Genomic DNA, 14,763 nt, shown 5'->3' with positions numbered 1-14,763 from the left:
TCCAAGCTCCTGCCCTTCCTCTGGTTGGCTTCCTTCTTTCAAATCCTCCTCTTGCTCGTTTCCTTACCACACTTATCATGTAAAAAGAACCCCCGCTAATAATAGTAAGAATCCTCCCTTAGCGATGATGGTGCTGTCGTTGCTAAGGCGTGTAAAAAAAACTCTTTGATGACGTGGCAGGTCGGATCCCGACCAATGCGGAATTTGCTGCAACTAGGACCAAAAGTGTGCGCGCTACCGAGCTACGTGTTTTTTGCTTCTTCACCCGACTCATCCCAGGCTCGTACAAGCCGGCGCGAGCTCGTTTCCCCTCCCCTTCTTTCCTGCGCGCTATTGAATGCCATGGCCTTCACTTTTTTTTCTTTTCTTACACACCAATTAAGCCTTCATTTACCCATTGAGCGGGCTATGCTTGGGTGGTCGGGTTTAAAGCTCTTGGGGGGCTTCACATTCTCTCTTCCCATTTGCTCAAAATTTTCAAGGGCCTCATTACCATGTCCATTCTGAGAATATCCAGATATCATTGCATTCCCAATGATAGCATCCTCCTTAAGAATGCTATCAAACAAAAGCCTTGCATCTAATACTCAACCACACTTACTGTACATATTCACGAGCGAGGTGACCATAATCACATTTAGCTTTGAACATCTACCTATGAATTGATCATGAAACTGAGCACCTTTTGTTACGGCTCCGACATTTGCGCAAGCTGAAATAACGCTTGTAAAAGTAACTTTGCTTGGTATAAACCCTTCATTATGCATAATCTCATAAAGATGTATGGCATCTCTACCATCCCCATGCTGCATATGTGCAGTAATAATGGCATTCCAAGATACCACATTCCGAACATGATACTCCTCAAAGCAATTACTACTCCAAAACCTGGACGAAAGAAAAAAACTCCCAGTTGAGACACCAACCGAGCCTACCGGACCGGTATGGAACCGGCCTTTGGTGATTCTTAAACGGCCAATATCTTGGCAACCGTAACTCCGATCACTGATCCGAAAAGACCGACGTGCTCCTCATAGTGAGCACTTCAGGCCCGTACATTCATTTCAATTTTGTCACCTTAGCTGCAGTTGTCCAATCTGGTACGGATCTCCAATCGACTTGAACTTTAAACTGCCATAACTTCTTCATCGTAGCTCCAATCGACGAGCCGTAAAGACATGCCTGTAGAGCACATCAAGAACTGCAGTTCTAGGTCACAATATCCCATATGTGCCCACTTCAAGAATAATATTTTTTAGCATCATTAAGTCATGTTTTTGGCCTTCTCATCCGCTTTTGTCATACATTCAGCATTAAACTTGGCATGTTACCAGGCCTTAACCACTGTGTATTAATCATGCAAGCTTCAAACAAACTTGATGTGCATTTTTATGTCATCTTTCTTAGCATGGGAGAGGATCTGCACAACATCCACCCCCTGTGAACTTTCACAGACTCTGGTCTGTGCCAACTGTTTTATAAAGCATCTTAAAGAGCATCATCAGACTCATCGTCTGATGCATACATAACATTGTCTTCAGGAGGTTGTGATCTATGTTGAAGTCTCCAATATTAATCTCACCAGCTCGTTGCTTAAACAAATTAATTGTTTTCCCTGCAATAGGCACCTTAAGCTCAGTGCCATCAAGCTAGCATAACTTGTAGGTCGCATTATCATAAACATGAAGTACTACATATGGTCCGAACCATCGTTTAACCATCTTCCGCATAGCAGTGTAATGGTTCTCCAGGCTGTTGTCATAAACAAGGACCCAATCCCCATATTTAATAGCACGAGGTCGTAGTCTGTGCTCACCATCAAACGCTGCTTTGTTCTTCAACCTTGCTTCCTTAAGCATTACTTTAGCCTGTTCAATATCTTACTGACGCCTCTCAAGCTGGCGAATGCGCAATGCAAGAAAATATTCTCTGGACATACCTTCTTCCCATGGCATTACGGTCCAAGAGATAACCGCTTCCTCTGTAGGAATAATGGGTTTTTTCCCGTACATTAGCTCAAACGGCATAAAACCGGTAATAGAACTATGTGTAGTTCGATCAGCCCATAAAGCAAATGGTAGGAGTTTAGGACAATCGCCAATATGTCCTTAGCATTCCTTTGCTAAAGCTTTAACAATAGGCGGATGCCCTCTTTCACTTTTACCATTACCCTCTGGGTTATATGTTGTAGTGAGAGCCAATTTAATGTCCAAGCGAGCAAAAAAATCCCGAGCTTCATCTGCATCCAGCTCTCCTCTATCAATAGTAATTCTACCAACACATCCATACCTGGAAATAACATCCTCAAGCAAGAACTTGCATATGGAACTGGTAGCTTTGGTATGCAAAGCTCTGCCTTCCACCTGATTAGTAAGATCCTCTATGGCAAGAACAATATACCACATCTTCCAGACACCTATTGGCATCGTAATCAGGTCCACCACCCACTTGTAGTGCATAGCCAGTGGATAGGTGGGATGCAATCCATCTCGATGTCGTACATTAGAATACTGTTGGCATATTAGGCATGTCTCCACAAACTGAGCCACATCTTCTGCATTTTCCAGGTGAAGGTGGTGGCAATGGCTCCAGGTGGGATTCTGTATTTTTGTGGCCGCTCTGTACACATGTGGAAGTATTGGTTGTAGAGCTGGCTCATGATAGCCACTTTTGGATTTGCAATATCTTCAAATGTGTAGTTGTTCTTCTTTTCTGAGTAGACTTTGACTTCATCTCTCCTCTTTGTCACACTATCTCCCTTGTTGGAGATGTCTAGTGCGGCTGCCACCACGGCTGCCACCACCCTCTCTGTGATGACAATCATGGTAACTGGCTTGCCCTGCAGATCAATGACTCTGGCCACTCCATCTTCTTTGATAGTGGTTACAAATTCCCACACGCTTTTGATGTCAATCCCCGCTGGCAAAGCTTCAAAGTAGTTATGGAGGTCTAGCTTCTCTAGGTAATTTCCCATCTTGCTTCCGAAAAATTCATTGTGCTCCCGTGGTATCATGGGTAGCTCTACTACATTTCCTTCAGGATCTTTAAACACGCCTTGGTAGATCTTCAAATCATTAGACTCTAGCAAATCGTCCTAAATCCATCTACTTCTTCCAAGTAGTCTTTTATTGTCATCCTCTTCTTCTTTGCACGTGATTTTGCGGCTTCCATGGATCCTGTTGCACTCAGTAGTCCGAAGTTAGCATTTTTTGTTAAGTATGGAGCCTGATTTACCCTTGTAATTTTCTGAGGTAAAAGCGCACATTTGTAAGGCCCCCATTATGACGAGAAGCCATCGTGCATAAAGGTAAATCACTCACCGGAAACCAAAATTTTCACAGTCAAAAACCAGGGGCAACTTTAGGGGCCTCGGGGGCAGAAGCCCCCAATACTTTTTTTTCCCTCGCCAGAATATTCCTTTTCGTCGGAATATTATGGCCGGTCTACGGCCGGAAAGTGGTTGGAAAACAACCGTCGCGGTTGGCCGGTAGTCAATGGCCGGTGGTCGGAAGTCAATGGCCAGTGGACGGTGGACGAATTCAAAAGCGGACTTGTCTTCTCAAGGGCGGCCACACATGGGCGGATTGGAGGGTCCGATTTGGACTTATCTACACAAGGGCGGCTACACATGGCTGCCTCTCATGAGAGAGGGCAGCCCTTTTGGCCTATAAAAGGAGGCAATTTCTACACACATTTTATAGTGTGAAGTTGATGCAACAAGGTGAGTGTGAGGAGGTGAGAGTGAAGCAAGGCGGGAGCTCCAAAAGGGTATAATCCCTTTGTAAACTACTTCTTGTTTTGAAGTACTAAAGCCATTGAGTGGCTGCTTTCCCGTGGACGTAGCCCACATTGGGTGAACCACGTATATCGTGTGTACTCTCTCTCTCTCTCTCTCTCTCTCTCTCTCTCTACTCTATAATCTTGTGTATGTAAATCTGTCTCTCTCCATTAAGTAATCTACTCAATTATCTATTTAGCTACGTCTTATTTCCTAACAACTGGTATCAGAGAAAGGTTTTCTCGTAGCTAAATTATCTCAAGGAAATTATTCCTTGAATTGAGTGGGAATTATGGCGAGGAGTGAAGCTCAAGATCGAGAAGTTCAACGGCAAAAACTACCAACATTGGAAGATACAGATTGAAGACTATCTCTACCAGAAGGACCTCTATTTGCCACTAGGCGGTCTTGCGAAGAAGCCCGCAACAATGGCAGATGAAGCATGGATTGTCCTTGATCGAAAGGCACTAGGAACAATCCGGTTAAGCTTGGCGTCAACAATGGCCTTCAATGTTTCGTACATGAATACCACGGAGGACTTGATGAAGTCACTTGACGACTTCTACGAGAAACCATCGGCATCCAATAAGGTATTTCTTATGAAGAGCTTGTTCAATCTAAAGATGACAGAGAATGATTCAGTTGCAGAACACCTAAATGACTTTAACACAAACATAAGTCAACTTCGATCGGTGAAAATCAATTTTGATGATGAAGTGCGAGCTCTCCTTATACTATCATCTCTACCGGATAGTTGGGAAAGCCTTGTGATGGCTGTAAGTAATTCTATTTCTGGCACAAATACTCTTAAGTTTTATGATGTTGTGGGTGTTCTCCTAAGCGAGGAAATAGGAAGGAGAAGCACAGGAGAATCATCAATTGCTGCACTGTCAGTGGAAACAAGAGGAAGGCCTAAGGAGAGGTTCAAAAACCAAAAGGGTCGTGATCGCTCAAGGCGGAGCAAGTCACGCACAAAGTCAGTTCTTGAATGTAGGAACTGCGGCAAGAAGGGCCACGTCAAGAAGGAATGCTGGTCCAAGAAGAAGAAGGAGACAGAGTCTCAAGACAACAAGCCAACATCGGAGGCCAATGTGGCAGGTAAAGTAGAGCAAGATGCTCTAATTCTCTCATTAGATAATGTGTCTAATTCCTGGATAGTAGATTCTGGGGCTTCATTCCATGCGACACCACACAAGCAACATTTCCAAGATCACACCAAAGGTAATTTTGGGTATATATACTTGGGAGATGATGAAGCTTGTGAGATTGTCGGCAAAGGTACAGTTTCTGTCAAAACTGCTAACGGAAATGAATGGAAGCTTAAAGATGTTAGGCATGTTCCTTATCTTCGAAAAAATTTGATCTCTACAGGACAATTGGACGATGAAGGTCACAACATTGTATTCGGAAACAAACGGTGGAAGATCTCAAAGGGATCTTTGGTGGTTGCCAAGGGAGAAACGGTTGTTACACTTTACTTGTGTACTATGAGCATGCAACCTTCAGCTTGTGCAGCAACTACAGAAGTTGACAGTGCGGTGTGGCACTAACGGCTTGGGCATATGAGTGCCAAAGGAATGCAAATCCTTCAAACAAAGAAGCTTCTACCAAGTTTGAAAGAAGTGGACTTAGATTTTTGTGAAGATTGTGTTTATGGTAAACAAAAGAGGGTAAATTTTCAAAAATCAAGAAATGAAAGAAAAAAAAACTTGAGTTGGTTCATTCTGATGTTTGGGGTCCTGCAAGTACACCATCACTTGGTGGCCCATTGTACTATGTAACATTCATAGACGATGCGACTAGAAAAACATGGGTTTATGTCATGAAGAATAAGCCTGATGTATTTTCCATGCTTCAAAGATGGAAAGCTTTTGTGGAGAATCAAACAGGTACCAAGGTTAAATGCCTCAGATACGACAATGGAGGTGAATATTGCGGCCAAGATTTTGAAACTTTTGTGCTAGCAATGGCATTCGGAGGCAAAGGACAACCCCAAGTACACCTCAACAAAATGGGATTTCAGACAGGATGAACATGACAATCATGGAGCGAGCACGAAGCATGCGGCTACATGCAGGACTACCGCTTGAGCTTTGGGCGGAAGCTGTAAGTACGTCCGTGTACTTAATCAATCGGTCACCCTCAATGGCATTGGATGGGGGAGTTCCAGAAGAGGCATGGACAAGTAAACCAGTGAATTATGCATTTCTCAAAGTGTTTGGGTGTGAGGCTCTCATGCACATAGATAGAATCCTAAGATCAAAGCTAGATGCAAAGTCCAAAAAGTGTTTCTTCATTGGCTATGGAGAAGGTGACTTTGGGTATCGCCTATGGAATCCTGAAGATGGTAAAATCTTAAGGAGTAGGGATGTAATTTTTAACGAAAAAAATATGTACAAATATTACTTGGAAAGAAAACAAACAAAAGAAACAGGTGATGAGTACATGGAGCTTGAGGACGGTGAAGACTCAAGGACTGCAAACGGTGACAATGTGCAACAACGTCAACCAAATGAGGAGCCTCAACCTATTCCCCGAAGATGTACAAGATCAAGTAGACCTCAAAAAAGGTTTGTTCCTTCCTTCAACCATCTCTTGATCTCAGATTCTGGAGAGACGGAATCATACGAAGAAGCTATGCAACATGAATCCAAAGAAGAATGGACGAAGAGCATTCAAGTGGAGATGGACTCACTACATCGCAACCAAACATGGGAGTTGGTTGAGTTGCCTAAAGGTAAGCAGGCACTTCAAAACAAATGGGTGTACAAGATAAAGGAAGAAGAAGGTGGGAAGAAAAGGTACAAATCTAGGCTTGTGGTAAAAGGTTTTTCTCAAAAGAAAGGTATGGACTTCAATGAAATATTTTCTCCTGTTGTAAAAATGAACTCAATTAGGCTTGTATTAAGCCTTGTGGCTGCTCATGATCTAAATCTCGAGCAAATGGATGTAAATACGGCATTCCCTCACGGTGACTTAGAGGAGGAAATCTACATGCTTCAACCAAAGGGGTATGAAGTAAAAGGTAAGGAGAAAATGGTTTGCAGATTAAAGAAGAGCTTGTATGGTTTAAACCAAGCATCAAGACAATGGTACTTGAAGTTTGATCGATGGATGTTGGATCATGGATTCACAAGATGCAACTCGGATCACTGCGTCTACACAAAGAATTTGGGAGATGGGAAATTCATCATCCTAATGTTGTATGTTGATGACATGTTGATTGCAAGTGCTAACATGCAGGACATCAAAGACCTAAAAGAGGAGCTGTCCAAATCTTTTTCAATGAAAGATTTAGGTGCTGCAAAGAGGATACTTGGTATGAAAATATCAAGGGATAGGACGAAGAAGACAATAAAGCTATCTCAAGAAGATTACATCAAGAAGGTACTAGAAAGGTTTGCAATGCAAAATGCAAAACCAGTTTCTACACCTTTGGCTGGTCATTTTAAACTAACGAAGGATATGTGTCCAAAGACACAAGAGGAGATAGCCTATATGTCTAAGGTTCCATATGCTGCAGCGGTAGGTTCTCTAATGTATGCTATGGTCTGGACAAGGCCAGACATTTCACATGCAGTGGGAGTTGTGAGTAGGTTCATGGAAAACCCAGGTAAAGAGCATTGGCAAGTTGTGAAGTGGATACTTAGGTATCTAAAAGGGACAACAACAAATGCTTTGTATTTTGAAGGAACTGATATTTTTCTAGAAGGGTATGCTAATGCATATATGGTAGGTGACAAAGATACTCGAAGGAGCACTACTAGCTATGTGTTCATGGTTGGAGGCACAATAGTAAGCTGGGCTTCAAAGTTGCAGAAAGTGGTCTCACTTTCTACCACGGAAGCAGAGTATGTAGCAATGACAGTGGCAAGCAAAGAAATTCTATGGCTTCACAGATTCTTAGAAGAGCTTGGATTCAAACAAGACAATTGTGTCTTGTACAGTGACAGCCAAAGCGCTATCCATCTTGCAAAGAACTCAGCCTTTCATTCAAGGACAAAGCACATTGAGGTGAGATATCACTTCATAGGCACTCTTTTGGAAGAGGGACAGCTAAAGCTAGGAAAGGTGCATACAAGTGAAAATCCTGCAGACATGTTTACAAAGGTGGTCAACAAGGAGAAGTTGAGCTTTTGCTCATCTTCAATCGGCATTCAAGGATAAGAAGCCAGAATGGAAATCAGTCACAGGTTTGGTTTGGAGATCAGTCTCCAAGTGGGAGATTGTTAACTATCGAGCCTGATTTACCCTTGTAATTTTCTGTGGTAAAAGCGCACATTTGTAAGGCCCCCATTATGAGGAGAAGCCATCGTGCATAAAGGTAAATCACTCACCGGAAACCATAATTTTCACAGTCAAAAACCAAGGGCAGCTTTAGGGGCCTCGGGGGCGGAAGCCCCCGAGACTTTTTTTTCCCTCGCTGGAATATTCCTTTTCGCCGGAATATTATGGCCGGCCGGCGGTGCCGGAAAGTGGTTGGAAAACAACCGTCGCGGTTGGCTGGTAGTCAATGGACGGTGGTCGGTGGTCGGAATTCAATGGCTAGTGGACGGTGGCCGAATTCAATGGCCGGTGGCCGAATTCAAAAGCGGACTTGTGTTCTCAAGGACGGCAACACATGGGCGGATTGGAGGGTCCGATTTGGACTTATCTAAACAAGGGCGGCTACACATGGCTGCCTCTCATGAGAGAGGGCAGCCCTTTTGGCCTATAAAAGGAGGCAATTTCTACACACATTTTATAGTGTGAAGTTGATGCAACAAGGTGAGTGTGAGGAGGTGAGAGTGAAGCAAGACGGGAGCTCCAAAAGGGTATAATCCCTTTGTAAACTACTTCTTGTTTTGAGGTACTAACGCCATTGAATGGCTACTTTCCTATGGACGTAGCCCACATTGAGTGAACCACGTATATCGTGTGCACTCTCTCTCTCTCTACTCTATAATCTCGTGTATGTAAATCTGTCTCTCTCCATTAAGTAATCTACTCAATTATCTATTTAGCTATGTCTTATTTCCTAACATTTTTTCCATATTAGCTGAGAAACTGAGTTCTAACTATCCAAATGACTTGAAAATTGAAAATAAAACTTAAAAGGAACTAGGGAAACTCTGCATGTGCTCACAGTAGCTTTCTGGCTAAAAATTATTATTTAGACATCCTACGCATAGGATGTCTACTTTGCCTGTTTTTGGTGAAACTTGGTTGGCTAGTGGCCCTTGACCTGTGCAACATGGTTATGTGATTGGAATGGGGTTGGGGCATCAAAAAGTGCATTTCTAGGCAGATTTAGGCTTTTGGCTCACAAATTGGGTAGGATGCCCTCAACAGGTGGAAAATGATATTCAAATGGGTTGAAAGTTGATATACAAGCTACTTGCACCATGTTAATGACCCCTATGAAGTCAGTTCTTGCACAATAGGTCAAAATCATGCTAGAGACATTCTACGTGTAGGATATCTATTTCATCAAAATGACTTGGATTTGGTTCTATGGATAGCTCTTGGCATGTGGAACATGGCCCTGCTCTTGGATTTTGATTTGGACAAGAATTGGTGCTGGTAAGAGCATGTGTAGTGTTTTTAGGCTCAAAGAGTGCATCTTGAGGGTGTTGGGGACCAAATGTGATGTGAATGGATTGAAACATGATATATGAGCTCATGAAGGTGTTATACAGAGATCTGGAACTCAAAAATGCAAGCTGGGGGCCAAAAATGTCATTTAGACATCCTACGCGTAGGATGTCTATTTCATCATTTTTCACATATGACCACACAGATAGCTTGGCAATGTGCTCATGAGTATATTGTGCAAGTTTCATGTGATTTGGACAAGTTTTGGTAGGTCTATGGCCCATTATTGCCTCTATTCTCTGACTTTGCGTTTTTTGATGCATATGAGATCAATTTTTGTCCAAAGGTGATGAAACTTGGTGGCTAGCATGTACAGGCTATTCAGAAGCTGTGTGTGATAAGAGATGTTAGGTTTGATGCCCAGATTTGGCCTTGAGACATCCTACGCGTATGTAACAAAACTTGATCTCGAGGTGTTTTAGTAATAAATTTTGTTTTCTAGGAAGTTTTTGTCATTTTAAAGTTAGTCCAGTGTGTAGAAGGATGTGTGGATTGTTTTCGTTCGATAAAATTTTTTGATCCGGAAGGCACTTTCTGGGGCATTTTTGAAGGCGTTAACGTGGGATTTTGAAAAAGTGATGTATGAAGCGATTGAAGCCTGCGTTATAAGGAACAACTTTGGTTCTTTGAGTCTTTAGAGATTTTGATGTTTTGATGCTCGTTGAAGGCCAAAGATTAAGAAAAAAGTTGGATTTGCTGTTTTTGCATCGTTTTTGTAGAAAATGCTGTTTTGCAGGTTGATTTTCAGCAAATCGGAGCAGGCTATGGAAATTTTTCATCACATAGCCGTCGAAGAGCGCAGCAAGGGCAACAAGATTGTATGAGACGGACTTGGGCTGTTTTGGCTCCGTTTGGGAGTTATGTTCAGTTGAAGACAGCTGAAAACTAACCTCTACGGATCGCTTCGCGATCACGTTTTTTTTTACCTTGTTCTCGCAGGTATATTGGCGCGCAAGTCGAGTCGACCGAGCGCCAAAAATAGAAAAGCGGCTATTTTAAGAGGTCGCAGGCTTTTGGAGGAGAATAGAAGGACGGGTGGTGCGTTTTGGGGGGATTCACCATTCTCTCTTCTGCGAGTGCGAGTGCGAGTGCGAGTGCGAGTGCGAGTGCGAGTGAGACGCTGCATGCAAGCGAATTGAAGCTCGGGGGTGGTCGGGAGGTTCGAGCTCCGTACAAAGGAGTGCGCCCATATATATATTCAACTGCTCCTCTGTTGTATCAAACACTATCAATACAAAGATTTCTTCCTCTGTTTTGATGTCTATCTCTATTATTCGGTTCCCGTGACAGCGTAGGATGTCTCTTGATGAAATTTTTATGGTGAGTGCCACTGGTGCCTGCCCTAAGCCCCCCTGAGTCCCTTTTAAGCCCTATTTCAACAAAAAAGTCAAATAGATAGAAATAAACTCCCTGTGTGGATTTCAAAGTCTCCGAGCCGTTTTCTGACTCTTGGAGTGCTTTTCGGCGATGAAATTTCTTGACGTTGGTCTCCATAGCTTGATGGTCCCTTGGGGATCCTTGTCATATTGTTTTTGTCGATTTTGGCTTCACGGAGCTCCGTTTGGCAATTTGTCGCTCTGGAAGTGCCCGTGGTTTCCATGACTTGTGGTGGTCTACAACCATAGGACTTGGTTGTTGATGGTCAAGGGAAGCCGCTTGTGAAGTTTGATGGCAAACGGACATGCGGTTTGGCCGCGAGAGCTATTTGACGCTTTGTGTGTCTGATGCCGTTTCTGAAGTTTAGTGCCGCTTCGGGTCGCCTTATGGCTATGTGGGTTATATAGACTTATCGAGCATGTCGAGATGCTCCTACCCATGAGTTTTGGTAGCATTTGAGCACCTTTTCGTCGATTTACCATTTGGTGGCCTCTTGCGGGGCTCTAGAAGTTAGGGTTTGTCCCGATGGTTTTCTACCGCCTTTGGGAATTTAAAAGTGGTCTCCTATGCTAGGGTAAGCCGCCGATGAAGTCTCATTGCTTTTGGGTTAGCCGTTAGGTGGTCACTTCTACCTGTAGGTCCCTACTGCTCTCTTCCCGTGTGAACCCTACGCTAGTTTTCACGACAAAACAACAAACATGCGCGAAAAGCTCAAGGTGGTGAGCCTACCTCTCATGTGTGGAGCCTGTCGGGTAGTCGTACGCATCCTAGAAGCTGTTGAAAGTCCCGTTCGCTCTAGGTGGCAAGAGCTCTCTCTCAAAAGGCAATAGTAGAAATGAGCTTAAAATGAAGTGAAAAAATCTTATAATGGGAGTTCCCGAACCACTTTCCATGAAATTTGACATGTGCTCCCAACTTCTTGCGAGATGCGGTTTAGGCTCAAAAATTTCTTGATTTGGACTCCATTTGCCCAGTTTCCGAGAAATTTGATGTTTCGATCAAAATCTGGCCAAAACACGCTTTCCGCTCCATTCACATAATTGCACCCCCATTGTACCATAGGTTGTTCTATAGTCACTGATTATCCCTCTATTTTTTTTTTCATTACGATCGTTTTTCACCTGCTTTTTGTATTTTTGAAGTTTTTCTGCCGATAATTAGTAAAAATAAAAGGAAAAAAGAAAGTTAAACCCAAAAATTCCCCAAGAATCATAATAAATCAAAAACATCACCGCAAAATACTATATACACTCACATGCAATTTTTATGGCCGAATTTCTCTGTTTTACCAATATTTTGCCCAAAAAATGACTATTTTTACCTATATACACACACCTAGGGGCTTGATTTGGCGTTTGTCCCATATATTTGTAGATTAATGTTATATAAGGGCATATGTACTTGGGTTAGTCCAGAAGATTTCACAAACAAACGACAACCCTTTAAAATAGTCGAAAAACATGCCCTTTTTTTCTCTTTTTTCCATTGGGTCCGCATTTGAGAATGCCTCCCCCCATCCCTCGGGGGGTTCACTACGTGTGAAACTACCATATCACGTGCGTTCAAGACATGTTTGTAAAACCCCTTTTCTGTGAATTTTGTTAAGAATATAATGTACCCTTTTCTTTTAAAATCTGTAAGTTTTTTTCAAATTTGAAAAAATAATGCCCTTATGTATATATATTTCTGTAAGTTTCAAGAACTTTAAATACCCTTCTGTTGAACTCACGTGATAGGTTACATTTTTATTAGGTGACCTTCTCGAGACCCAGCCTTTTGGTTCTTTCTCCAATGATTGTGTTGCTGCCATCTGGTTCTTTCGTGGTTGCTGAGCAAAGGCTACCACCTGTTGTTCTTGTGCACGCTGAATTTTTACTGCATCCACATTCCAATCTATCTGCACAGTATACTCTTTTTTCCAAGGTTGTCCCAACAACATGGGGTGTTGTGTGCTTTCATCTTCAACCACATAAAACTTGTGTGGGTAAATATATTGATATACTTGTACATGCAATATAATCCAGCCCAATGTTGTCAGCGAATGTGATGTACTACTTTCCAGCACTTGTGGAGTAGGATGTAGTTGACCTTTGGGCTTGAGATGTTTGTATAACTTGTAAGAGATCAAATTTGCTTCAGCTCCAGAATCCAGCAATGTCGTTGATTCAACTTGATTGCTACCCACTTTGACTGCAATTATTGGCTCCACTGTGTCTTCATCAAAATTCGTTAGTCGAATGGCATTTATTCGCAACGGTGATCCACATTGTTGTTGTTGTCATAGAAGCCGTCTTTTTGCAATGCGTTCTTTTGCTTCTGCTTGGGCTTCTTCTCGTACCCTCTGTTTCTTCTTCATCCGTTGTTTTTCTTGATGGATTTGCTGAAGCATATCCTGTGTTACTGGTAAATGATATTTTTTTTAATCGACACCCACTAATCCAATTTGGCATTTCTTCACCTGCTAATGTAGCAAGCTTGACAGATCCACTTTGTGATAAGTCACTAATCACAAAGGGTCCCATCCCTCGCTTTTTAAGTTTCTTGGCATGTTGCTTCAAGGTATAAACAAGTACATAATCACCTGTTTTGAACTCTTTTGTGCGCACATGCTTATCAAAAAACTCTTTTTGTCTTCTCTTTTTGGCATAGATCGAAGCTACAACTCTCAAGCAAAGTTCATCTAGATTTTCAAGATCATCCACTCTTGAAGAGAGCTCATGCCCTATCCGTTCTAAGCGTTTCGCTACTCATAGAGTTGGAATTAAAAACTCTATGGGTAATATAGCGTTTAGACCAAACACCATGTTGTACGTTGTTGTTTCTTTAGATGTTTTGTAAGCTACCCTGAATGCCCATAGTGTTGAGTGTAACTGCTGATCCCAGTCTGCCCTCAACTCTGATACAATTTTAGTTAGAACAGTGCACAATGTTTTATTTGTGGCCACAGCTTGTCCATTTGCATGTGGATGATATGGAGCAGATATTCTATGTATGACCATGAATTCCTCTAGTAGATATTCAATGACTTTATTAAGAAAATGTGTTCCTCGATCACTGACAATTTCTATTGGTAATCCGTATTGTACAAAGACATTCTCATACAAAAATTGTGCAGTGGTTCTTGCGTCTTCTTCTTGTGTTGCCTTGGCTTCCGCCCATTTTGTGAGATAGTCCATAGCCACAATGATATATTGGGTATGGGTGCGATATGCAGGGGGTGAAATAGGCCCCACAAAATCAATGTTCCATTTTGAAAATGCCCTTGCTCCCATCATTGGTCTTAGTGGCATCTCATCTCTCTTTATCGGCACTTTGGTGCGCTGACATGCATCACAACGCTTTACAAACTCCTCAGCTAGCATCCATATGCAATGTAGGAAACCATATTCTTGCGGTTAAGACAATTTTTGCCGTCTTATCGCCTAAAAAATGGCCTCCACTTATTCCTCCATGTGCGTGTTTTAGAATCAGTACGTATTCAGTTTCACTTGCACAGATTCTAAGTTGATTGTCTTTTCCTCGCTTATAGAGTTGATTCCCAATTAAATTAAAGTCGCGAGCTGTTGGACGGATATGCCGCGACAGACGTCAGCACAGCGAGAACTAACCTAACATGTAATGTCAGCTAAGGAGGAAGCTCGACCCGCAGGCGCGTGGAAGCAAGTATAACGTGTCCTACACTCGACCGACTCCTAACTAATTCCTATAGAGGTCTCTACTAATTGTCTAAGTCACAGCCTTCAAGAGTGCAAGAGAGGAAACTCCCTACAATGCTTTCTAAAGCCGAACACCCATCAAACAATCTTGAAACACCATAGAACTTGAAGGAGACCCTACGAATACCAATAGGTCACTCTCCCTAAGGTATATGAACCAAAATCCCGACCCAAAACACCCGGTGCAGAAGCACGTAGGATGTCTGGCCGAAATTTGCATGTCTTTGTTTCCAAAATCTAAAGTGCCTAATGTGTAGT

At 42.5% G+C, this 14,763-nt stretch overlaps 1 protein-coding gene across 1 annotated transcript; it reads right to left on the bottom strand.

Moving 5' to 3' along the window:
- Positions 1-587: 587 nt before the first annotated feature.
- On the bottom strand, positions 588-2,027 carry LOC147419995 (pentatricopeptide repeat-containing protein At2g33760-like). The gene is made up of 2 exons (XM_086503878.1): positions 1,885-2,027; positions 588-888 (listed from the first exon to the last, which is right to left on the bottom strand). The coding sequence occupies exons 1-2, from the start codon at positions 2,025-2,027 to the stop codon at positions 588-590; spliced, it is 444 nt and encodes a 147-aa protein (XP_086360004.1).
- Positions 2,028-14,763: the final 12,736 nt, after the last annotated feature.

This window comes from Adiantum capillus-veneris, chromosome 28, assembly GCF_014529385.1.
Source record: "Adiantum capillus-veneris isolate H3 chromosome 28, ASM1452938v2, whole genome shotgun sequence".
Taxonomy (NCBI): domain Eukaryota; kingdom Viridiplantae; phylum Streptophyta; class Polypodiopsida; order Polypodiales; family Pteridaceae; genus Adiantum; species Adiantum capillus-veneris.
This window is presented reverse-complemented; position numbering and strand designations above follow the sequence as displayed.